Source organism: Bos mutus, chromosome 21 (genome assembly GCF_027580195.1).
Source record: "Bos mutus isolate GX-2022 chromosome 21, NWIPB_WYAK_1.1, whole genome shotgun sequence".
NCBI lineage: Eukaryota > Metazoa > Chordata > Mammalia > Artiodactyla > Bovidae > Bos > Bos mutus.
The window spans coordinates 9,946,340-9,973,163 of record NC_091637.1 but is presented as its reverse complement, the minus strand read 5'-3'; the positions used below and the strand labels follow the sequence as shown (position 1 = coordinate 9,973,163).

The following is a 26,824-nucleotide window of genomic DNA, read 5'->3' as shown; positions in this document are numbered from 1 at the left end:
CAGCAGGTCCTTGTTGTTTGCCTATTTCATATATAGTAATGTATATTTGGGAGAAGGCAATGGCACCCCACTCCAGTACTGTTGCCCGGAAAATCCCATGGATGGAGGAGCCTGGTAGGCTGCAGTCCATGGGGTCGCTAAGAGTCGGACACGACTGAGAGACTTCACTTTCACTTTCCACTTTCATGTATTGGAGAAGGAAATGGCAACCCAATCCAGTGTTCTTGCCTGGAGAATCCCATGGACAGAGAAGCCTGGTGGGCTGCGGTCCATGGGGTCGCACAGAGTCGAACACGACTGAAGCGACTTAGTAATAGTAGTAGTAGTAGTAATATATATTTGATAACTCCAAATGCTTAGTTTATCCCCTCCATGCTATCCCCTGCATTTCATGATTTTTAAAAACCTTTTTGCTATCGGTGAAAGAGACAGAGAGTCAGAGACCTCAGATGACTGATGTGAAGTCACATCAGGTTTAACAGAAAACACCAGAACCTAAGCACACCAGTTCACATCAGACTCTGGACATTCCTCTGGGCTTCTTATTTCATCCCCGCCAAAGGAGATGGAGAAGGTAATACCATGTCCATGGACGAATGAGAGCTGAAGCTGAGAAACGCGGGACAAGTCAGTGTTTAATTAAGGAGAAATTGGGCATACAAAGTCTAGTGTGGGTGTGTGGGTGTGTGGGTGAGGAGGGCATGGGTAGGAGACGCTAAGGCACACAAGGATAGACACTGAGAAATGCAACAATAGAAGTCCGTGCAAGGTATGGAACTTGTCCTGTTTGGTTCAGTCTCTCAGTCGTGTCTGACTCTGTTGTACAGAGGTGGAAGTAATTAACTTCATCTAGATCCAGCTAATTGCAAATATATCTGGGTCGTAATCAAAACTCTAAGAATCTTGTGACTGGTGATGCAATGTCTAAAGCTGCTGTTTTATTTTGTTTTTATGAGACTGCATAAGAAATTTAACGAGGAATCTTGGGGAAAAAATAGCCTTATGTTTATTGAATCAGAAACTTTGGAGATTCCCCAAGTTAGTTCTCTCCACACGTCAAGTCTGAAGAGCGCAGGTCTACAATATCCCTCTCCTGTTAAACCTTCACCTTATCAGAAAAAACTAGGCAACGTGACATCGTGTTCTTAGTGAACCTATAAGGACTCCAAGCTGGCCCAACTTCTATCTCCAACTTCCTTCCCAGTCTAACGTTCTCCATGTCCATCACCCTCTGGTCAAGGGTTATAAAATACCAACTTAAATATTCTCGCAACTTTGGTTGAAATTCAATATCTAATTCATGGACTATCGAGAGTTTCAAGCATTTTCCAAATTCACCTTTGAAATATCTGAAAAGTAAATCATCATTTGCACATCTCTAAAGACTTCCCTTGGAGAAGGCAATGGCACTCCACTCCAGTACTCTTGCCTGGAAAATCCCATGTACAGAGGAGCCTGGTAGGCTGCAGTCCATGGGGTCGCTGAGGGTCGGACACGACTAAGCGACCTCACTTTCACTTTTCACTTTCATGCATTGGAGAAGGAAATGGCAACCTACTCCAGTGTTCTTGCCTGGAGAATCCCAGGGACGGGGGAGCCTGGTGGGCTGCCGTCTCTGGGGTCGCACAGAGTCGGACACGACTGAAGTGACTTAGCAAAGACTTCCCTGGCAGCTCTGCAGTAAAGAATCCAACTGTAATGCAGAAGTTGCAGGAGACGCAAGTTCGATTCTGGGTCGGGAAGATCCCCTGGAGGAGGGCATGGCAACTCACCCTGTATTCTTGCCCAGAGAATCCCATGGACAGAGGAACCTGGTGGGTTAAAATCCATAGGGTCTCAAAGAGTCGGACACGACTGAAGCGACAGCATGCATGCATGCACATCTCTAAATTCCCAGTAATCCTCCCATTTCCCACAGTTCGTTGACAAGTAAAGCCCTTGGGCAATCCCATCTGCTGGCTTTCTTTGCCCCCTTATATGACAATCAATCCGTCGGATTCAGAGAGCCGGGTGTGTTTACAGTTTCTGAGGAAGCCATGATGAATTCTACCCTATGCTGAAGCTTCAGGTTTCTCATACAAGTGTTCGTTTAAACCAGGCTCCATGAGGGCACCTGGGGAAGCTTCTCCTTGCTTTCAATTACTTGGGGAAACCCCTCCAGCCTCCATCCTGGGATAAGGGAAGAAGGAACTATCCTCCTCTGGTCCAATTCTCACCACTCAACTAAGAGCACCACAGCTAGTGTAACTCATTATTGTAACATTAAGAGAAATTTTAAATAAATAAAATTGCTCTCAAGTCTACCACCCTGACAAGTTCATGGTCCATACACATGTAGAGCTAAGTTTACATATGGATTTGCTTTTGCTTTTTAACTTTCTTCAAAAGTATGTCGCATTTTTGAATATGGCTACAGATTTCGTAGCCTTGTATTGCAATCTTGAAATGCTATGTATATGGAATCAGTCTACTTCTCTTGGACATCCAGTTGGCTTCCAATTTTTCATTTTGAGAAATACATTCGAAAAGCTAATTTTAGAGATTTTTAGAGATCCAATCCCAATAGTGACCAATTATCCTTAAAGAAAAGAAGAAGTTGGCCCAAGGCCAGGATTACTTTGCTGACTTCCATTAACCTACTCATAAGTGCATGTCATTAGTCACAGTGGGGACCAGGCAGAAAAGGGTAAAGAAAACTACATAAGATTGATCCTTTTTATCTTAAAAATCAGCTGAATGTACACGTTCTACTAAGAGACCCAGAAGTATCATTTTTCACGTACGATTTACTCTAAATAATATAGATGAAGTGTGTTATTAATATATACGGGGTTGGCTTCATTGCACCGAAAGGTTCTGAGTTACAAACAATTCACGGGTTAGATAGTCAGCCACTTCCTGATTAGATGCCTTCGCTTGGGTAGAGCCAACTAGAGATTTGCTGTAGCCGAACATTGTAATACAGCTGTAATTTGATTGCATTCTCACTTTCTGTTTTAGACTGTAGAATTGAAAACACATTAAAATCTGTTTAACCTTTATTTGACTACACTGCATCCAGCCATGTTACTGTGAGCTGGCCCAACATCTGACTTCTGTGTTCCCTTTTCTGTTCTCTTACTGGTCCCTTTCTCCCCCCACCCCCTGCCCCGTCACCAGTGATGGTGACACTGGTTTTGGTAGAACTCGAGGAAGACAGTAGAAGCCACTTGGAATAGCCCAACTCGGGGTCGGGGACAAGCAATCTTTTAAATTTTATTTTTTCCTTCTCCTGCCTAGATCTTCTACTTAGCAAAACAAGCAAAAAAAAAAAAAAATGCCAGAGGAGCCCTTGTCACAGAGGACTTTGAAAGACAGGACAAAGAGTCTGGATAATAAGAAATTATTTTAAGCAAGAGTAAATCAGATCCAGATTTGTGCTCTGTAAAGATTTAGCTCGGTGAAGTGAATGGAAGAGAGAAGGGCCTGCCAAGGCTGAGCAAATATGGAGCTACAAATGTTGAGCTGGTGAGAAGGGTCCAGATAAAGAGGCAGCAGTAAGAATGGAAAGGACACAGGTGTAAGAGGAGCAAAATCACTGGGTGAAGGAGGCACGGAGAGTTATTCTTAGAAAGTTGTTATCTGGACAATCTCCTCCTAGGCCCTATGTCCTAAGAAAACACCAGATTTTACAAAGCCATCTTCTAAAATAGCAAAAGTCTATAAGACTCAGGTATAAAACTGGCTGAAACAATCATTTGAACCTGGGCACCAACGTCCTGTTTGAAATGGAAATGTGTCATTGACTTTGTGGCCGTATTTGAAAAGTACCAACAGGTGTGATTTGGCTTGGCTTTTTGACTGATGTTGCCCAGCCTCTGAATAGCTCGCCACCTCGGTGGACATGCACAGCCCTATTTCTAAACATCTGGCAACAGTGATTGAGCTGCCTGGCTGTACCTGCCCTGGAAGATGGAAAACTCAGTGAAAGATACTGTGGAGAGTCTCCATCTTCTTGGAGAAGCAAAGGCAAAGAAAAAAATTAAAGCGGCTGAGTACATGTGGGTTTAAATAGAGTTGAGAAAAATTGTATTAGAGATTCTGGTAGGACTTTCACTGAAAATTAAAATTGCTAAGTAATTTGCCAGTAACTTAAAATATAAAACATGCAGATCCAGCAACTTCAGTCTAAGTAGCCATGCTAGAAAAATACTCATAGCAAATGAGTAATATGCTTAGGAGCACATGAGAAATACTTGGACACATAAGGAAGTGTGTACAGGTATATTCACTGCAGGGCTGTTTATAATGTCAAAGGGAATCTACCTCTAATATATGGGAATAATATGGCTATTTTACTAGTCATAACATGTGGATCTAGAAACAAAGTATGATCTGTATCTGCCCACTAACAAGGTAATCTCTCCAAGACACTGACGAGTGAAAAAATCAAGAGCATAATGATATTTACAATATGACACATGTTTTATACCAAAGACATCTTTTCCTCTAAAATAGTTCATTTTTTTAAAAAAATCAAGTGAGGTACAATCCAGGAGTTAATGGTTGAATCGCAACAGATGATAGACAAACAAACCCTCATTGGCAAACTCTGTTAGAGCTACCAAATGTATGCTGCTGCTGCTGCTAAGTCGCTTCAGTCATGTCCGACTCTGTGCGACCCCATAGACGGCAGCCCACCAGGCTCCCCTGTCCCTGGGATTCTCCAGGCAAGAACACTGGAGTGGGTTGCCATTTCCTTCTCCAATGCACGGAAGTGAAAAGTGAAAGTGAAGTCGCTCAGTCGTGTCTGAATCTTAGCAACCCCATGGACTGCAGCCTACCAGGCTCCTCCGTCCACGGGATTTTCCAGGCTAGAGTACTGGAGTGGGGTGCCATTGCCTTCTCCAACCAAATGTATGTAGGACTACCAAAGCAGCTCTCAAAATAATGGTACAACTGCCATAGCTTAAATAATTTGGCAAAATAAATACCCAAAGACATGCCCCTGAATTGCCAGTGCAGGAACATCCTCATTTATGTCCTATTTAAAAGGGAATGTGAAATATTATTTCTTCCTGAGATGAAATCCAGAAATTGAGCTGATTTGAAATCAGCTCCAAATAATCTAGACTGGAATGTATTCATTCAACTATTTTGGGGGGATTTAGAAATAAGTGGAAGCAAATCATTTTCCAAATTAGAAACTATGTCTGCAGTACCTTTCAATCCATTCTAATTTTTGAGGACAAGGCAGAGCTGATGCAATTTCAATATAGTTTAGCAGATAGTGATTATCACAAGATCTTCTTTTGATCCCTTAGGACTTTTTCACTTAAAAACTTGATGGTGTTTATGGTAAAGTGCTATAAGAGGGCTTCTAGCATATAACGGAAAAGAAAATATTAACCCACTATGCAGCCAAGAGCTGGATTAATCTTTTAAGCAATTCAGAAGAGCATCAGAACATGAACCCTGAAAGACAGCTCAAGTATTCTGAAAAATGCTCGACTATCTCCACTGTGACAGTCCACTTTAGTGGGTTTTCAGTTATTTTGGTCACCTTGCTTTGACTCATTCAAGTCTCAGAAGTAAGTTTTCACGTAAGTTGTTTTATTTTTCATGTGTTTGAAAGTAATCGCCACTGAATATTTCTTTGAGCCAAAAAGTTGAACAGTCTGCCATGCTGAGCACATGAGGGTCACTCTGGGAAAAGGGTGTTTAATGAATAACTTTGCAGTAAAAGGCCTTGAAAACTTCCTCTAAACATTAGACCCGTGCTTACTTTTGGAAATACATTAACAGCCTCCAGAAAGCTGAGATGCTGGCAGCACTGTTAGGCAGACTTCAGACATCCCTGACATTTGAAGTGCATCACAAGGTGTGCGAACATGCCCACCCCTCCTCGGCCCTGACCCTGCTCCCTGCCACCCCCGTGTCCCCACCTCCACCCCCAGCCGGCGTTTGGAGATCATGTGGACTGGAGCTCTCCTGGAGAGAAAGATTGATAAAGCAAAGCCATCGGAGTTATTTCCTATGCATGAAATTGATTAAATGCTTCACTAAATGGCTTATAAATTTGCTTCTCATATTTCTGTCACCCACTGAAAAGATTACAGAAACTCTGCATATAACCATGTTGTATACAATACCAAATTACAAAAGGTTGTAAAAACTAATGTTTTGTTTAAAGTTTTGAGCAGGACCATATGCCTTCAGTGACCTTGAGTAAGCTATTTTAATTCAAAACATTTCAAAGAATAGAGAAGGGAGAAATATTCAACTCCATAACAAACCAGACAAGCGGTGGGTAGACCTCGGTTAACTCTGCTGAACTTCTGTTCTTTCCTTCAAGGGCAGAGAGTGAAGCCCTTTCCTCGGGCTAAACGCCTTGTAGTTGCAAAGCTGAGAAACGCATATGGTGTCAACAATATGTTTACAAAGGAGATGAGAAAAAAAGGCTTTGAGACCTCCCAAAGTTGAATCCACTCTACTATTTTTAGTTCAGAGACACAACCCAATGAGTCCCGTGTCTTGGCCAGACTTGCAGGACTATGGAGAAAAGATGACAAATGTTAGCATGGGTGATGGGGTTGTTTTATGTTTAGGCTTCTTGTTTGTGTATTTTTCATCTCTCCCCATCTTTCAAATGTCAGTTCTCTTCTTTCTTCCATTTGAGAGTTTCTTCCAACTCTTGTGTCACCAGGAGGGGACAGGGTGGGGTTTTTAGCAAAGAAGCCACTGGTAGGCAACCACGTGACCTATAGATGTGACTTGGGAAACTAATCCTTTGCCTAACGTGGCCTTAAAAGTACCTTCACTTCTACAAGAAAGATGATATTCTTTCATAACATTTATAAGACATCACGTCCCCAGCAAGAATTAGCATTTGGCATTAATGCACAGCTCTGGCAAGAGCTTCAAGAGGAGATGTTTATAAGCAAAGGTGTGTTTAAGATCCCTGCTGGGCTGACCTTTGTGGTACACACCGCCAACCTCCGGTCACCTTCATGAATAGCCAGAGGAGGAGCCAAGATCTGCCACAGCCACCACCATCTGGACCTCAGTGTGGTGGGAAACAAGTAGGGCCGTGCTGTCAATGGGATGGGCTTCCCAGGGGGCCCAGTGGTAAAGAATCAGCCTGCCAATGCCGGAGACTCAGGTTCCATCCCTGGATCAGGAAGATCCCCCAGAGGAGTAAATGGCAACCCACTCCAGTATTGTTGCCTGGAAAATCTCACGGACAGAAGAGCCTGGTGGGCTACAGTCCGTGGAGTCGCAGAGTCAGACACGACTGAGCAAATATGCACCTCAATAGGGAATGGGGGGAGGGGCGGAGGACAGGACTTTCCAACACCAGCTTAGGTACACATCTGCTTTTCTGTGACATTTCTGGGTACATGCAAGGAGTTATGATGGAACTATCCCTAGTTTGTGAAAACACAATGTAATCTCAGTAGTAAAATCCAGTTTGTTCTTTTTTTTAATGAGTACCTGTTTTGGGAGATATGCCAACAACTCAGAGATGATTTAACCAGACCATCAACAGCTGGACAACTTACTTAACTCTTTGGTGATGGCTACATGAACCTTCTTGTTGGCTTCAAGCCATCACATAATTAATGTTGATGCCAGACATACAGGGTTTAATAAATTATAACAAAGAGACTCCTTACTATACAACACAGAGAATAACTAGGTTCTCCCCACAGGTGTGAGCCATCTTAGAAGATGTGAATGCATGCTTCCTAAAGGTTACTCCCTGGAACACTGATTCTACAAGGTTATCCTTCATAAACCTGGAGGACAGCATGGTAACCCTCTCCAGTATTCTTGCCTGGAGAATCCCATGGACAGAGGAGCCTAGCAGGTTACAGTCCATAGGGTCACAAAGAGCTGGGTATGACTGAAGTGACTTAGCAAGCATGCATGGACGCATCCTTTATAAAAGGGTTTTGCTGATCAAATACATTAAAGTGAAAATCGCTCAGTCACGTCTGACTCTTTGCGACCCCATGGACTATACAAGTCCCTGGAATTCTCCAGGCCAGAATACTGGAGTGGGGAGCCTTTCCCTTCTCCAGGGGATCTTCCAAACTGAGGGACAGAACCCAGGTCTCCTGCGTTGCCCGCAGATTCTTTACCAACTGAGCCACCAGGGAAGCAACACTCTTTGGGAGAATCGTAACACACAGGAAAGTGTTAGGACCCCTGTTGCAAACAATCCTACCTATTCAGTGTACCTACAGCTTCTCACTTGACCCGAGACATTATTTTTATTTTCTGTATTAAGCTTAGAACCTGGGATTTGCTCTTTGTGGGAAACACTAATTTAAACTTACTGCATATCTAGCAGACTGGGCCACCTCGTTTGAAAGTTTAACAAGTTCTGGAATGCCCCTCCGGTAAGACTCCCCAGCAAAATAAGAGAAATCTCCAAGCTCACTGCAAGAAGGCCTCCTCCTTGCCATATACCACCCTTGAATCATGCACACGTTCCTCTCCTAACGGGCACAAGTTGTATGGCTATATACATATATAAAATTTTGGCTACATTGAGTCTTAGTTGCAGCATACAGGATCTCTCCTTGAGATCAGACTTTCCTTTCCTTCTCCAGTTGTGGCTCACAGATTCCAGAGCCTGTAGGTTCAGTAAGCTACAGCACCCAGGCTTAGTTGCCCCGAGGCACGTGGGGCCTTACTTCCCAAAGCAGGGACTGAACCCGAATTCCCTGCATTGGTAAGCAGATTCTTAACCACTGGACTAAGGAAAGTCCTTATATTTGTTCTTTTTTTAAGTAGATCTGACTAATCTACACAAGCACCTGCGGGCACTGAATGCCCAGATGAATATTGCTATCAGTCACTCAGCCATGTCCAACTCTTTGCGACCCCATGGACTGCAGGACTCCAGGCTTCCCTGTCCATCACCATCTCCTGGAGTTTGCTCAAACTCATGTCCATTGAGTCAGTGATGCCATCCAACCATCTCATCCTCTGTCACGCCCCCTTCTCTTCCTGCCCTCAATCTTTCCCAGCATCAGGGTCTTTTCTAATGAGTCAGCTCTCTCAGGTAGCCAAAGTATTGGAACTTCAGCTTCAGCGTCAGCCCTTCCAATGAATATTCAGAGTTGACTTCCTTTAGGATTGACTGGTTTGATCTCCGTGCTGTCCAGGGACTCCTCCAGCACCACAGTTCAAAAGCATCAGTTCTTCGGCGCTCAGCCTTCTTTAAGGTCCAACTCTCACATTCATACATGACTACTGGAAAAACCATAGCTTTGACTAGACGGACATTTGTTGGCAAAGTGATGCTTTTTAATATGCTATCTAGGTGAATATTAGTTGTATTTATTAGTAAATAAATTCTTCACATACCTTGATTTTTCTTTCTATGATTACTTATAAACCCACCTCCCCGTTCTATTTTAGATATAAGCCACAAGCCAGTGTTTCTCCTTTCCTTTCTGTAATCAAGGTCACTCAGACATCAAGGTCATTCAAGAAAACCTAGTGGTGTGTGGGAGTGAATGAGAGTGACGGTGATTATGGAGAGAAGTTGGATATGCCCTCATTTAATTTTTTTTAAGTAAACCATTTGCACACTTCAACCTCTTAAGTTGTATGGGTAGAAAATTACCCGTGAGGCGCCTAAGAGGAGATGGTTGATAGTGCTGGGTGACAAACCCCTGGCTCGACAGCCTTGGCTTGCAAACTGTGAGGAAGCGTCAAAACCACCTGGAGGCTGTGTTTAAAAAAAAACAGGTCTGAGGCCACACCTTCAGAGTCTGATTGATTGAATGTCTGTACACAGAAATACCACATTGCTCCAGAAATGCGTCAGCGGGTCTGAGCACAGGCCTGAGGATTTGCGTGGCTAAGGAGCGCCCTGGCGATGCTGGTGCAGCTGGTCTGGGAGCGCACTAGGGGAGTTCCAGCTGTAGGACAACTCCCCAACTTGCCTGATCAGTTACCTGGGGGTGTTATTGCAAACACCAAACAGCAGCCCTACCCCAGACTCCAGAGATGGCATCTCTAGGAAGGAAACGTGGGAGTCTGTATTTGTATAATAATAAACGCTGCAAAGCCATTTGAAACATCCAGGCCTGGACTACCTCAGCCAGAGAAGCAGGGCTTGCCTTTTAGATCAGGGCCCTGGGCCTTGGGCGCCCCGCCTGCCTGCCCGCGGAGGAAGCCGCCTCGGTGCCCGGGGCCTCTTCAAAGTGCACGGAGGCCCAGGACCCGTGAATGCCTCGACCAATAACTTGTCTGGTAATTGGTATATTGATTGCTAATGTCATCATGTTTTAGTATACATAAACCCCTCACTCTATTCCACAGCCCCCAACAATCCCCAAAGTCATTGTTTATTCATCGTGACTCCCAAACTGGCCCTTGTCAGTTCCCGCTGGAGGGCTTGCTGATAAAAATCACCAGATGATTGGATGCACACATTCTTAACATGACTGACTCATGACATCTCAGAGGGCAGTCGGGGAGCCTGTCATTACAGTACAATACTTTCCTTTCTTCCTCTTATCTAGCCCCAGATGACTTTGAGATTTTTATTAACTCATTAATGACTGAAGATGTCATTAGAACCAGTAGAAGGGTTTTTAATTTTTTTTTTCTTTCATTCTTTCCTTCTTTTATTGAGAATAAGTGCACAATTTGCTCCTGGTGAGAGGGGGGAAATAGCCAAGGCAAACCCAGTGAAGAGACCCTTTAACTTTATTAGAACTTGAAATCTGATTGACAGTTACGAGGACTGAAGGTCTGTACCCAGAAACACCAAGTTGCTTCAGAAATACACTGGGTAAGAAAAAATGGAGCAATTAGTAAAGAAACAGCAACTCATAAAATTCAGCAATTTCTATTGTGTGGTGGGACCAATTTTTCCAACCTAACAGCTAAATTAAAAAAAAAAAAAAAATTCAGAGGAAGGCTACTGAAACCTCTAAATGTTTCTTAACCTAGGCATTCATTAAACCATATCTTGTTTCTGCCTGCCTTTAATTTTCACATCTGCAGAATTGCTTTTAAAAATCAAATTAGATCTTTTGAAGGCACTTAAATTGCAACAACCTTATGTTTTTTTATATACTCTTGGGTTTCAGGCTTTTCATCTGGGTTGTGTGTCCAATTAATGGGATATCTCAAGGAAGCACTAATCATTTCGAAAACTTGAGAATCTGAAAAGCAAGCAGACTATTTTCATTATAACTGATTGGATTGAGAATAAGCTACAGAGGAAATGTTCAATAATTATGATAACTTTTTTTAGATGAGATCACAAAAAAATGTCAGTCACATAAGGTACTTTTCCCTGCAATGAAGTCTTTGAAGTTCGTTTCAGTGGATTCCTCTTCAGGGTTCAGCCTCGGGCATGGCAGAAGGCTGCTTAGAGAGTGGGTTTACACAGATTTTATCAGGCTGGGTAATTCACTTGGCAAAGCAAACGTCTATTACTCGATGTATCTCATATGTTATTAAGTGTTTATGAAATTTTACTATTGTCAAAACACATTGTAAATTAACAGATTCTCGTAACACATGGAAACTACTCCCCAGAAGAGAAAATTGTTTTCTGAGGACCTAAAAAGATTTCTACCCAAGGAAACTGCTGTCAGTAAACTATGACCAAGATTTCAATGTGCCTGAAGCCAAGTTTTATTCTTAAATCACCTAATTATATCTTTCTGTATTTATTTGCCCGGTGGAGAATTTTACTCATTAAATGTTATGCTAAACAGAATAATTAGTTAATATCTGCAGATTAATTAAATACAATAATTTTCTCTAATTCAGTAATAATCATATTAAATTTTTTTTTAATTGTTCAACTTTCTGTACATGATGCCAGATATCCAGATAAAACCTGGGAGAAAATGAGTTAAAAGCCCAGATGTTTTTAAGCATCCAGATGTATGGTGTCAAGTAAACAAAACATCAAGGTTTTTTACTATTTTTTTTCCCATTTTCATCCAGATGTTTGGTGTCATATAGACACACTTTTAATCTGTTTAGTCGTAATCACAGTGTTCTTTAATATCATTTGCCAATATTTGGATCCTTTCTTCACCATATTATTTCTAAAATTTTTGTTTAATTCATTCATGGGGGAAAACACAAATAAGTAAAAAATTTAACAGCCAGAAGACTCATAACACAAGACCACCAGCCAGAATGATGCCCAAGTCTTTTTGTTGCAAACTCTTTCCATGTGCATTTTTAAATGAGGAAAGACAATTCAGCTTAAATGGTTGGAATGGCAACTTAATTTTAATTGACAGGTACATGCTAATTTCAATTCTAATAAGCATATAGAAGAACCCCAGGCTCTCAATTGTTAATGATGGCCATCTTTTCAATGGCTTTCTTTCCCAACTTCCTAAATCCCAGAAGAGACATTTCAGGAACAATTTCTGCTCTGGTGACTTTGGGAATGTAGAAGCTCTGACCTTGGACTTGAAAGACTTGCCATTGAGCTTCAACTCTTCCATTTTCTGACTGGGTGACCCTGACCTCATCATTTAAGCTCTGAGCCTCAGTTTTCTCTTCTTTAAAATGGGAATAATAACCCTTCCCTCAGTTAACCTGAGGATCTAATGAAAGAAATCTGGAACTGCAAAATGTTTCGCAGGTACACATTATCGTTAGTTATAAAATATTTTATAATTATTTTAATGTATTATTAATGTTTAAGTGGGGCTTCCCAGGTGGTGCTACTGGTAAAGAACTCACCAATGCAGGAGATGTAAGAGATGCGGGTTCAATCCCTGGATTGGGAAGATCCTCTAAAGAAGGGCACAGCAACCCACTCCAGTATTCTTGCCTGGAGAATCCCATGGACAGAGGAGCCTGGAAGGCTAAGTCCATAGGTTTGCAAAGAGTCGGACAGGACTGAAGCAACTTAGCATGCAATGTTTAAGTATTAATAGGGAAAGTGACTGTCACTGTTAATATGGAATCCAGGGGAACAGTAAAGATAACCCACACAAAAGGATCTGATCAGCTATTTACGGTTTCCAAATTGTATACAGAAATGATTATAATTCTTGGGTGTACAAAACAACATCAGATTATATTACGGAGTCCACGCTCTCTCTGCTTGATGCACAACAGGCCGATGAATCCAAGAGACGAGGCAAGGAAGAGAGTTTAATTAGGGAGCCAGCAGACCCAGAAGACGGCAGGCTAGTGCCTCACAATAGCCATCTTATTGGGGTCTGGATACCAGGTTCTTTTACAGATCAGAGAGAAAGAAGCAATGAGGAACTAAAGTCCACAGGCAGAATAGAGAGGGAGATGCAGCGAGGAAGTGCAGTAGAAGGGTCTCCAGTCCTGTGAAGCGTCACCAAGGGAATGTCCAGCCTTCAGAAGGGGTGTGTTAATCTCTTCTATTCACAGGGCAGAGACAAACTATCTCTCCTTGAGTTGAACAAAGGCACTTTATAGTCAAGCAGAGGGACAGGGTCCTCCAGGCAAGCCGTGAGTATGATTATAATAATAAAAGCAAGTCAAAGAAACAGTTTCCAACGTGGAGTCAGAATTGGCTTCCTCCCTGCAACAGTTATACTCCTCCGTGCATCTATGCCCTTAGTGCATTTCATCTAGGTAAATAGAGAAATAAATGTAGGGATATTCTCTTAGGTAACGAAATAGACTAATCCTAGATCCCATTGATTTGGTCTCTACTACAATAGGGCACTCCTGCCGATCTAGAACCGTATTCTTGACCCACTGTTGCACTTAACTTTGATGGACTCACTGACCCTCCTGGCTAATGCAAAGACTCAAACATCTGCATACAGTAATTTTGTGGGCTGCTAAATATTCAAACAGACCTCATGGTTTCTATCAAGGGAGATGGCTTTTACGATTTTGTGCTATTAGCAAAATGTGCATCCTAAAAAATTGTCATCGAAGAATAGGTCAACCTTCCTGCTACAATGTAAGAGGGTTTCTAAGTGAGAAATCAGCTCATGTATTTGTAAACCTCTAAACACTAAAAACCTTTCAAGCATTCTAATCTTAGACTTTTTTGTCATGACTCCAAGATTTTGGAAAAAAAAACAAAAACCTCAAAATGTTTGAGTTCTACTTTTAAAATATGGAAGGTTCTTGAAGTAAAGAAAGGGAAGAAAATAAATGCAAGGAAGACAAACCTGGTTAATTTTAAAAAAAAAAAAAAAATCCGCAGTGTCAGAACACCACAGTACAAAAAAGCTCCCATGTTAAGAAATTTCTTTCAAAGTTGAGTGCAACTTTTTTTCTCAATATGTGACCGTAGAGGAGATGGAATGAGGAACCGGGTTTTAGCTCCTCAACTTTCTGAAGTCACAGACCTCTCATCAGCATATAGCTCTGTGTGATGAACACTTGCTGTGAAGAACCAGAAATCAATGCAAAAGGAAACAATCATAATAAAAGGGACGCTTTCCACCATCAGAACCGGGAAAGGTGTGTGAGCTGGAAGAAAGTACAGTACTGAAACCCATGACAAGTCATGATAAATGGGTCGTTATAAAATTCATGTTTAGGCAGCACCAGGCCGGGGATAATGCCATTCGTCATGGTAACACTCGGCCGCTAATGAGCCCTCATTGCATATTCATGTCCGTGGCGTTTCTTCTCTCCCTCCCACCCCGAACTAGTGCCTGGAAATATCTCCACCTCAAACTGCAGCTCAGGCCTTCTTCTTCTTCTTCTTCTTTCTTTTTTTTTTTTATTTGTTATGTTGCAGCAATTACAGTGTAAAAGTGCTGCCCAAGATTGATTGCTCTGATCTGTAGTTCAATTGTAAATTAGAATACACATCCCCCCAGGGACACACGGCCCCTATTTGTGATTAAGAAAAAAGCCCCATAATAGACTAATAGGTAAAGTTCTCTCTCTTTTACTTTCAGGCAATTAGCTTGATGAAATGGCCTCTTTTTGTGTACCCTGGAAGTGTAAAGCGATATCATAATGAAGTATATGATGTTTATTCTATGATTTTCACCTTCCCTGGTATGCAGGAATGCATAAGTAATGGCTGCTTTGTCTGGTGCATTTACTGATTCACAAGTGAACTATTTCTTAAAGATGCAGTGTGTGCATTCTGAGGCTTGAGGTAAGCAACCCCCTGACTTTGGGCTACCCTCCACAGAAAGAACTCTACTAAAGAGGAGAGAAATTCCCAGGTAGTGGTGAGAGCAGGACTCTGATAGTCAAGAGCCATCTAACTGCCTGCTGGCTCCGAGGTGGATGAAGTGGTAACACATTGTAAGCACTCAGAATCAGTGAAGACCCCGGGAGAGTCTGGCAAAGTGTCCAGAGGTGACTTTGAGTCCAGTGAGCATCCAGGTGGCCAAAATGTGTGTTTCATCTCCCGTGCTTGGTTTTGGAACACTAGCTCAGTCTATACTCCTGGGTTAGAGGAGTTAAAGTTAGGGTTAAAGCTAGCCCTACACCATGTATTTCATTATACAACCATCTTTAAGTGAATTGCAGCCCCCCCTCAACAAAAAGCCTTGTCTTTTCAAGTTGCTAAACTGTCATAAGTTGTCAAGAAAACATTCTTCAACTTCCTACACAGGCTGGCTGACAAAGGTTTTGACCAGCGAGCCAATGAATGCAGCTGGTGCATTTCCAAAGCTGTTTGTGCTCTCCATATGCAATATTTTAATATCTATTTTATTTCATTCATGAGAGTCTCAGGAGTCAAGGAAGAAACAAGTGTCCCAACTGGCAAGATAGAAAGAGAAAAAAAGGAAAAACAGAACAAGACAAAAATCTATCTTGGTTGAAAATAGTTTATGGTGGGTTACTTACCAAGAGGTTGATTTCTATTTCAATTCCATATTCCAACCTCCTGCCACTCATCAATAACCCAGTTTGTATAACCCACCAAACACTTCCTGGGCTTGTGTAGTCTGGGTCAATCCAACCCTCTCCTCTTTAATGTGAACCTTATTTGCTTTTCTCAAAAAAATCACTCTTATAGCAAAAGGATCTCACTGACTTCTTAATGCTGAAATGGACATGCATGTTTAGATTTGTTATATTTTAAAATTAATGTTTGCGATAGTCTTTTGTTACATATAAAATGTGTTTGCATTTCCTCCAAGTTCCTGGTTAAATAAAACCTTTTGGGAAAGTTTATTACTATATCCTGTAAAGTGATACTAATGTTACATAATTCTGAATAGTACCACAAAATGAGCTACACAGAAATATTTCAGAAAAATTTACTTGATAACCCTTCTTGCTAAAAATCTAAAGTTCATATCAGTCCTTATTTGGGGGTTTTTGCCTTAATTTTTACAATATTGAACTCTGTGTAAAATATAGACCTGAAATATAATAAATGCATATTTTCATTGCTCCTTGAAATGTTTGACTGTGTAGCTGCCACATCGGTGCTGTGTTTGGAAATATACTATTGTAAACTTCCAACCTAGACAGCATATTAAAAAGCAGAGACATTACTTTGCCAACAAAGGTCCATCTAGTCAAGGCTATGGTTTTTCCAGTGGTCATGTATGGAAGTGAGAGTTGGACTGTGAAAAAAGCTTAGCGCAGAAGAATTGATGCTTTTGAAGTGTGGTGTTGGAGAAGACTCTTGAGAGTCCCTTGGACTGCAAGGAGATCCAACCAGTCCATTCTAAAGGAGATCAGTTCTGGGTGTTCATTGGAAGGACTGATGCTAAAGCTGAAACTCCAATACTCTGGCCACCTCATGTGAAGAGTTGATTCATTGGAAAAGACTCTGATGCTGGGAGGAATTGGGGGCAGGAGGAGAAGGGGATGACAGAGGATGAGATGGCTGGATGGCATCATCGACTCGATGGACATGAGTTTGAGTAAACTCCGGGAGTTGGTGATGGACAGGGAGGCCTGGTGTGCTGCGATTCATGGGGTCACAGAGTTGGAGACGACTGAGCGACTGAAATGAACTGAACTGAACTGAAACTTTCAAGTGGCATTAAGTCTAGGAAAGTTTCCTCCATAGCACTTCCTTGCTGAAACTTGTCATAATTTTTTAAGAGTACATTTATTCTATAAAAATAATGACTTATATTTACCTTGCTTCATAGTTTTTGCAGTTCTTTCATATAAATTACACCATATAAATAATCCTTTGAGATAAATGAGGCAATCATTTCATTAATACCCCAAGGTTACAGGGGGGATAAGTACATTCAGCGAGGTTTAGTCATCTGCCTAAAAGTTACCAGTCCGTAAAGGCAAAGTTGGTCCTTGTCCCCATGCCTTGAACACCAAAAATCTGAGCACCCTTTGGCAGGCCACACTGTTTCTTTTCTGGCTGCAGAGTCACCGTTAGCAGCAGCTCTTCAGAATCTCATAGCTCTTACCATAAACAAACCTTTCGATCTTTTTTATACTTGGGCAAGACTGAAAAATGAATGTTACACACACACACCCCTTGATAAACACCAATAAAGGAAAGAGTAGAATTCACACTGCCTGGTTACTTCCCTACCTAAATTTAAGATAAATAATCTATATTTCATTATAAGCATATGCTGAGACTGGAGAGATGTCAGCCACAAAACTGAAGCAGTTATCTAGATAATTCAAATTTGAGATACAGAGCAAAGACCACTCTTTTTTAAGAGCTATTGGTTTACATCCAAATTTTCCGGAGTCTTGGTCGACTCTTTTCACCAAACATCTCTCCATGGCCTTTGAACATGCCCTCTGCCCCACCCTTATCCCTTGCCACACATTCCCATAGAACTAACTCAACCCTGACCATCATTCCAGAATCAGCTCAAAGATCACTTCTCTTCCGAAAGAGTGGCTGACTTCTATCTCTACCCCTGTTGCAAATACCTCCTTGATTTGATCTCAGCAAGCAAGCCTCATCCATCCCAGTAAAGGCCTCCTCCACCGTGAAGCCAGTGAAGATGGGATTTACATCCAGAATCCGGAAAATACAAATTCTTTCAAGGGTGTGCTGCACTCATCTGTTGAAGTTTCCTACCCCAGTAACATGTCATGCTCATGACTCAGAGCCCTGAGATTAGCAAGGCAGTTCTGGGCAGTTCTTTGAGAGAAATGGCCACCAGTTTGATAAGAGACAGGCACCTGACCAATGGCTTGCCACTCGTAGAAGTGCCCTTGAGATGACAATTCTATCAAATAAAACTACTTAAGCAGAAGCCTACAGGAGTAGGTAAAAGTCAAAGATAAAATCACACTAGCCATGACTTCCTATGAAAAAAACTATTCCTGCCTGAATTGGGAGAAAGAAAAGATACCAGAAATGGGCCCAAAACAGAGGATCCCCAAACAATGTGTACGTACAATATCCAAATCCCAGGTGTGATTACCTAACCTTGTAGGAGAAATGAGGGGATGTGTCATTATTTCGTTTAGTCATTTATCCCTCCATTCAGTGATTCATCCAACAAATACGTACTGAGTCCTCAGGAGACAATGGCAAAAACAGACATCATCCCTACCTTCATGGAGCTCACAGTTTAATGAGGGAGACACAGACATCATCACACCGGAAGACAAGACTGCATGCTCTGTAATACACATGGAAAGTACAAAAGTGGGGACTCATAGTGGGATCTTGATATACAGAAAAGTGCTTCCGTATAGAAAGTCTTACACAGAAGCCTGAAGAATGAGGTTATAGATGAATGTTTAGAGAATGGGGGGAGGAATGGACACATTTCTAGAAGCAGAATGAGCAAAGGCCCAGGAGTACAACACAGCTTAGCCAGTTAAAGGGCCATTGAACAGGGCAGCGCGACAGGACTGCTAAGAACTGGAAGTAAACGATAATGTGTTGAAGCTGAGGACATAGGTAGGTAGTCCATGTAGCGGCTTGTAGACCCCAGAAAGCATTCTGGAGGCTACCTTCAATCTAGTGCAAAGCAACTGAGGGTCTCTAAGCAGAAGGGGCCCCTGACCACATTTGTAGTGGGCTCTTTGGTGACGATGTTGTCAGTTTGAGCAAGGCACCTCCATTTGTTCAGAAAGAAACACAGTGGTTTTGTTTCTCTAGCCCGGGTACCAACTGAGCTCTAGGAAACCACTGCCTCTTTACTGCTGGAAAACAGAGCCCTCTCCAACCTATCTGGTGTGTGAACCCAGCAGCAGGGTCCCCAGTGCTGACAGAGGAGCTCTGGGCCAGCAGGTATGACACCAAAGATTGACTTTTGAATCAGTTCTAAGAAACAGTGACTGCTCTCAGGACAGCAAGACAGCTACTCAAACGCTGCAGCAAACCTGGAAGATGACACATAGGCTCTGAATGAAATGGAGTGAGAACAGGTCCCAAGATCCATCAGCGGTCAGTTTCAGAACTGACTGGGCTACATGACATCCCCCTGAGTCCCTGTCCTGCACCCTCTGACTGGTCAGGACCTACCCATTCTGATTCCCCGTTAGAGCACTCTGCTGGCAGGACTTCTTAATGGCCTGTTTCCTCCACACAGCAGGAAGATCCACAGAGCAGGAGAAGCAGGGATCTTCAGTCACCACTTAATCACTAAGGCCTGGTACTGTGCTGGACACTTGTAAGTGCCTGGTAATGTTGGTTTGTTTCATTTGTCGTATGTTCTACAACACTGCATTGTCATTGTGGATTTTTTTTTTTCAATCTCCCTCTGTGAGTTCTTTGAGAGCAATGTCACCATGTTTGCATCTGCAGTTGGCACTTGATATAGGATTGTCTGTTAAGTAATGCATAGGTAAAGGAATTAATATGAAGGCACTTCACGAATGCCAACAGCTCCACCTTCTCTCTAGAATCCTACATACCATCAGTATTCACTGATGAAAGATGCTCGCTTAACACTGACGGTTAATGCATTCCTACATTTTAATACACAATCAAAAAGAGAATGCATGTAAAAACTGCTGAACTCCAAATAAGGTCTATAACTGGGTTAATAGTAGTGAATCAGTTCCCCAGTGTTGACAAGGTATGGTGGTCACACAAGATGTTATCTTTGGGAAAGCTGAATGAAGGGAACAGGGGATGTCTCTGAATTCTTTTCACAACTTCCTGGGAGTTTAAAACAGTTTTAAAATAGATTATAATGACTCAAAAACAAATTTTAATTTTTTTGCTCTTTACCTCTTTATATATTTTCATATTTTTTACTTCTAATTTTCATATCTATTGTGAGCACAGCTGAGAAAAATGTAATGATTTAAATGATGCTGTCACACACTACACCAGCAAACAGGAAAGATAATGCCCCAATTCTGGGCACTGTTCTTTTGGTCCTGACAGGTTGGCATTTAAAATATGCTGGGAGAGGAACAAGAGGCATTACTTTTGCCTGATTCAAGCATATCCTCCAAATGGTAGTTTCATAAACAAAGTGCCGACGGCTATGATCTTCTCTCCTCTCCTCCTTTTATCCTAAGTCAGGTCAATAAGTCTGCCTTCTGCAGAGCCCCGGTTTTGGAAGATAGAGAGCAATTACAGACTACAGGGAACTGTTAGTGGAAAACTCACAGGAAGCCAGAGTGCCTTTAAACTTCCTTCGGCAGAGCACCATTCTTTGAAAAAAATGTCAATGTTAGAAAACGATGTTTTAAACAAATGTTTAGTGTGTACACTCTCATGGTGTTCCTGGAGTTTTTAAACTACATTTTCAAGAGCCCACTGTCAGTTACGTGGATAACAATACGGGTCATGACTTCAAAAATCTGAAGCATGGTAGGCAATTTTTCTACTACTGGAATATCTGAAAACCACCAATAAGAAATCCCTGTGTACACAGATTAAGGTGAAATTGCAGTTTATCTTAAACTGCTTAAACATGGAAGGTCAACAAGAACTTCCCCAGCATAAAAATCTGTAATTTCCAATACCATTCAATTAATAAGCTTCCTAGAAATCCATGTGATGAAAATTATGACAAACCCTGGAGATACCATAAAGTCAAATTCAAAGATAAATGACATTCCGCCATATAATCATCCTTTTTTTTTTTCTGAAAACTGAAAACCTGTGAATAGGTACATCTAAGAAGAGTACCTGCTCAGAAGTCCCTGTGGTTTTGTGATAACCTGTTTAAATCAAGTTCAGCTCTAGGGATGGCACTGGGACATCATCTTAGCAACCCACAGGCTTGCCTGGAAAAGAGGTGGAAGGACCGTGTGTGATAACCAGGTGCAGAAGGAGAATGCCTCTCTGATGACTGGAAAAGCTCATTAGACAAGGGCATCCATCTTTACTTCTTCAGGGTAACAGCCACACACTGTAGAGACAGAATTTCACTTAATAAAAGAAAGGGAGGGGAAAGTGCAAGAATGTTTTTAATATTTGGCTTATCGATTCACGAATCAAAGAAGAAGAAACTATAATTATCTCTGGTTGTATCAGAACTGAGAAATTTCTTCCACACAATCTTTTGTGTGGCGGGAACAAAGCTTTATTCCAAAGAAAATTCACTTTAAAATATCCCCAAAGAGATAAAATACCCGCAAGATTCTACAGCTCTTTAATGCTTGCCATGGGCCAAATTGTGCAATTAGAATCAGTCACTTTAAGTGCTGAAGTCATATAATGCTAATAGATCACTTTATAATGTGAGCAGTTTTTAAAAGTCGTATTTAATTCTCCATTATCACTGGACTGAATGCTAGCTGTGTCCATACAATCGGTTAGAGATTCTCAAGTCCAGAGAAGACAGACGGCCACTTGCTAGGGCAGTGCTCTACCCTGGCTTTCATTCTGAAATCTGAATTGGAACTCTAAAATAGACCATATTTCCACTTTCTTCCTAACTGTGTTTATTTTTATTTCCAAACCAAATGACAAGGGCTCCTTTTGGTTTTGTAATTATTTTATTTCAAAAAGTACGGATTGAGACAAAATCCCCTGTGGGGTGTGTGTGTGTGTGTGTGTGTGTGTGTGTGTGTGTGTGTGTACGAACATGTGTGTGGTTTTCTTTAAGAAAATGAAATGAACCATAAAATAAGCCCTTAACAGTAACCTTAGAAATAAAACAAAATCATTTACAACACATGGGATTGTTGCAGGATATGTCAAGATTAGATGGTTTAAGGGAGCTCTCCTGAATGTGGAAGCAATTATCATGAAATTCATGACTCATTAGCAAACATTCCATATTGTTCCTCATTTCTGGGTCAATGTTATCAGGAAATATAGACTTAAGATTTAGCTGTTTCATTGACTTTAGAGCCAGATTAGAGATAGTTGGACCATATGATAATATAAAGCAAAGATTCCGTGCTTTTGAAGTTCTTCACTTCTCAGACATAGGCAGTTTGGTCCTGGAGTTAAGTATGAATGAAATAACCTCAAAAGCATATAGGTAAGAATGAAGTTGGTGATAGAAGGGTCGTCTGCAAATGGAAAGCAAGAGTGCACGCTGCACATACGTACTAGCGGATGTCAGCTGGGATTTCGCAGACACGCTGCTTGGTATGCAAAATGGCTGGTGAACTCAAGTACCCAATACTGTATATAATGGGAACCAGATGTCTAACAGAGAGAGAAAAATATTTTATAGCAATAAATGTGACATTGACTCTTAAAGGGTTTGCTGCTTTTAAACAATTTCCCAATCTTTCCTTTTCCTCGTGCATTTTAAAGCAGATCGTGGAAAGAAACTATTTTCACATTTTTAAAGAAAAAGTGTTTAACTCGCCATGAACTTCTAAATTGCATACATAAGGAGAAATGATCTGAAAGAGATAATTTTGGAATTTATGAAAGCCCGGTGCCCCACAATGCAAAAAAAAAAAAAAAAAAAATTACTAAGGCTAATAAGGCATAATTCCTCCTGCCCTTTAAGAACTTAAAATATACAAGATGTGATAAGATGCATACAGCTGTTATGGGGACATGGCCAAAGCAGGCCCTGGGAAAGGGACAAACAGTACTCTGAGGACTTAAGAGGAGGCCGAGAAAACTCCTCGGGCTGGCCGGTCCCATGAAGAAGGAGCCCTCTAACTCGTCCTGCTCTAGGCCTCCCGTTGGCTCCTCTGCATGCACCAGTGTTGCCCTGATGAAGGCCTCCAGCTCTCTGGCTTGCCACTGCACTGGTCTCCTAGCAGTTCTGCCCTCAGCTTCCCCCAACCCACTCCCAATATAACCCTCATTTTGCTGCTGGGCTTGTTGGTGTTCAGTTGCTCAGTCACGTCTGACTCTTTGAGACCCCATGGACTGCAGCACGCCAGGCTTCCCTGTCCTTCACTATCTCCCGGAGTTTGCTCAAACTCATGTCCATTGAATCGATGATGCCATTTCACCATTTCTCACCCTCTGCCACCCCCTTCTCCTCCTTCCCTCAATCCTTTCCCAGCATCAGGGTCTTTTCCAATGAATGGACTCTTTGCATCAGGTGGCCAAAGTCTTGGAGCTTCAGCTTCAGCATCAGTCTTCCTGCTGGGGTAGGGGTTCTGAAGCCTTGGTTCTATAAAGGAAGCTGGTTAAGTTGCAAGCTCTCTAGTTTGGCCTGGGTCCACATCTTGCCTTGTCATTTTCTGGTTGTGACCTTGAGGAATTCACTTATCCAACTTCCTTCAAACCTGTATTTTTTTCATCTGTAGGATGAGGATAACCAAAGTGCAGATCTCATGGGTTTGGTGTCAGGAATTGATGAAGTCTGCACAGAATGTGCTTGAAAGTCAGGACTCTGTTGGTAGAAACTCTTTTAGCTCTTCTACTATAAATCATCAGATCCAGGTTTTTAAAAGACAAAATCTAATGTGCTTATTTTGGCGTGCCAGACTGCTCAGAGAGAAGCTGGTGTTTGCCTGCTTCTCTAATTCTTTCTCTCAATCCCCTCCCTCAAATACACGACTCTCCTCCCATCCTTGTCTGCTTATCATCATCCAAAGAGGCCTTTGGGCTCCAGCCCCTGCACATTTCCACAGGTTACCCTGCCTGACATGGATGCCTCACCTTCCACCTTCCTACACAGGCAATGCTTGCTGACCCTGCTGGTCTGCTGTCTAAGAGATCTCTCTGTCTTCCCTGACATACTATGAAAAAAAAAAAATAGTGTTCCCTTTATGAGGCCAATGGTTGCAAACTCAGGGTGCACACAGATAGCATAGCTAAGTGAAGCAGGACAAGGTGATCAGTAGGGAGCGGTGAGGACTGTGGCGAAAAGGAGAACCCCTGCCCTGGCTAAAGGGTCAGCCACTCCTCACTGCTGCCATGAGAAAATGAGCATTCAGTATTGCCAAAACTTCCGTTGCTTCAAAGGAAGAAAGAAATCTACATTCTCACCTGAAATCTCCGGTCATTAATTGTTGACACCTAAAAGGATTTTTGCTTCCCAGGTGGCACTAGTGGTAAAGAAGCCACCTGCTAATGCAGGAGACAGAAGAGATGAGGGTTTAATCCCTGGGTCAGGAAGATCCCCTGGAGGAGGAAATGGCAACCCACTCCAGTATCCTGCCTGGAGAATCCCATGAACAGAGCAGCCTGGAGGGCTATAGACCATAGGGTCACAAAGAGTCAGACAGGATTGAAGCAACTTAGCACACACGCCAAAAGTTTATTAATGCTATAACTTTGGGCCAGACAAAACCCTCTGGGGACCAAATGGCTAACTGTATGCAGACCTTGGCTCTTGAGTCACCAGACTTAGGGATTTCCTTACAGGTGCACCCCTCCGTTCTTTGCCTATAATTGTTAGCACACCTACTTCTCCAAGAAGGACAAGGAGTATGTTGGGCGTGCTTTGTCTATCCAATGCCTGTAGCGAGTGGCTCAAAAAAGCATCTCAGAGAAGTTTACACTGATGTTTCCTGAGTCTGAAAGACAGGGTAGGGTCTGCAGGTGGGAGGTCGTTCCAGGCAGGTAAAGAATCAAGGAGTTCCCATTCCAAATGTCCCTCTTTCTAAAGAGAAAAGATTTTATAGATATCATAAGCCTTGGTCAGTATCTGACTTCCTTAGAACTGTCTGGGACTCTTCCTACAAAGTTTCAAAGTCTACTCCATGATTAGCAACACTGGAATCAGCCCTAAAAAGATAAACCTAGTCTACACAGCCTACATATAAACTTAATCTGTTCCTGGCATGCAAGTGAATAACTCAATGAATGAGCTAAATCTTCCTGCCAGAACCCCAACTCAAGTGTCAGACATGACACTGTCTTAATTTTGTTGGAAGGTGACCAGAGAGCAAATGCTGGATCAGAGACAAGCTGTCTCTGAAACTGTGGACAAGAAAAAGAAAATAGTGAAGACTGAGATGTGGACAACTTAGAAGATCCAGCAAAAGCGATGACAGTATATTTTTTTTAACTTTTTGAATGCCCACAGTCTTTAATCTGATGAGGTCCTTACTTCAAGGGATGAAAAGTAGAAGTGCTAATCATTTCATTACATCCAACTCTCTGTGACCCCGTGGACTGTAGCCTGCCAGGCTCCTCTGTCCATGGGATTCTCCAGGCGAGAATACTGGAGTGGGTTGTCATTCCCTTCTTCAGGGCATCTTCCCAACCCAGGACTGAACCCAGGTCACTTGCAATGCAGGTAGACTCATTTACCGTCTGAGCCACTTAGGGAATTATCATTCATAAATGCTTGGCTGTAAGTATGTCCATTGCAGCTTTGTTTACAATGTTGAAAAAATATAGGAATTGTTACATGAGAGCAGTAATAGAGGATTTACTATTGTTAGTATTTATTAATTAATAAACTATTATTAATAATTTACTGTTATGAATGACTATTATTAACAACAGGTGAAATCTACTGAACTCTTATTTATGTGGCAAGCTATGTACTTGGAATGTTGGGTTCCTTTTATCACTTAACCATAATGTTCTATCCATCTTACAGATGAGGACTCTGAGACACAAGAGTGTTTAAATAATTGGTCTGAATCACATAGCACAGGCATTTGAACTCAGTACTTATTTAATACCAGAGCTTAAGCAGGATCTTCCCCTTCTCCTGTAAATAACTGACATCCACTGTGGTCACTGTGAAGTCACCAAAATTATAATCTAGGAGAATATAGGATGATACAGACAAGACTGCTATAAGGTGGAAAAAGCAGGTTACAGAAAAAGTTCATCTTGCTCTGGCAATGTTAGAGGAAAATATCAGAATCTATCAGACACTGCTCCATCACTGAAGAAGGATTTGAAGTGAGAAGAAAGACTATCTCACAAAAATCACTGCAGGTCAGTGCCAGATACAAGGAGTACCTCTAGCATCCTTCCATTTGTTCCTCTGCTTCTCACCCTCTGTCTCGTTTACTTGTCTCTTGCAAACCACCTTCTTCTGTAATCCCACCTCAGTGTAACCCAGCTGGGGCCTGAGATTCCCCCCTCGTCCACTTAGCTGGGGTCTGGAGCTAGAGTTCTCTAACAACTGATCCACACAACAGTAAATGGCCAAGAGGAAAGCACTGTCCATCTAAGAAATAATTCTATTGTTTGTAACTAAAAACCAAAAATATGTGGCAAAAAGATGGGAAAGACCCACATCAAGGTATTAACAGAGTTTAAATACACATTTTTCTGCTTATGTTTGCTTCTCTATGCATTCTAAGTTTTCTACAGCAGATATAAATTATAGCTGAAGAGCAGACCCCACCTGAAAGTTGTTGCATGTAGAGCAAGACCTCACCTTGAAGATGTCAAAGTTGTATTGATGGGACTTCCTGGTGGTCCAGTGATTAAGCCTGTGTCTTCCAATGCATGGGAAGCAGGTTCGATCCATGGCTGGGGAGCTAAGATTCCACGTGCCTTGCAGCCAAAAAAACAAAACATGAAACAAGCAATATTGTAACAAATTCAAAAGACTTTTAAAAATGGTCCCAATTAAAAAAAAAATCTCTAAAAGAAAAAAAAAAAACTTGTATTGTTGGA

The 26,824-nt window shown here is 41.9% G+C and overlaps 1 protein-coding gene across 13 annotated transcripts in view; it reads right to left on the bottom strand.

Moving 5' to 3' along the window:
• LOC138984413 (uncharacterized) overlaps positions 1–26,824 on the bottom strand; it is a 132,654-nt gene that overhangs the window by 60,238 nt on the left and 45,592 nt on the right. For 8 of the 13 annotated variants that reach the window (XR_011461678.1, XR_011461679.1, XM_070358529.1 and 5 more), the window contains one exon: positions 26,583–26,701. Coding sequence is in view for 10 of the 13 variants with exons in the window: in XM_070358529.1 (XP_070214630.1) it covers positions 26,583–26,701 (119 nt within the window). In the remaining 3 variants the exon portion in view is untranslated. Of the gene's footprint in view, positions 1–10,628; positions 12,841–19,200; positions 21,219–24,509; positions 24,840–26,582; positions 26,702–26,824 lie in introns of those variants that run through there. The other 5 variants (XM_070358534.1, XM_070358536.1, XM_070358530.1 and 2 more) reach the window with 3 other exon arrangements.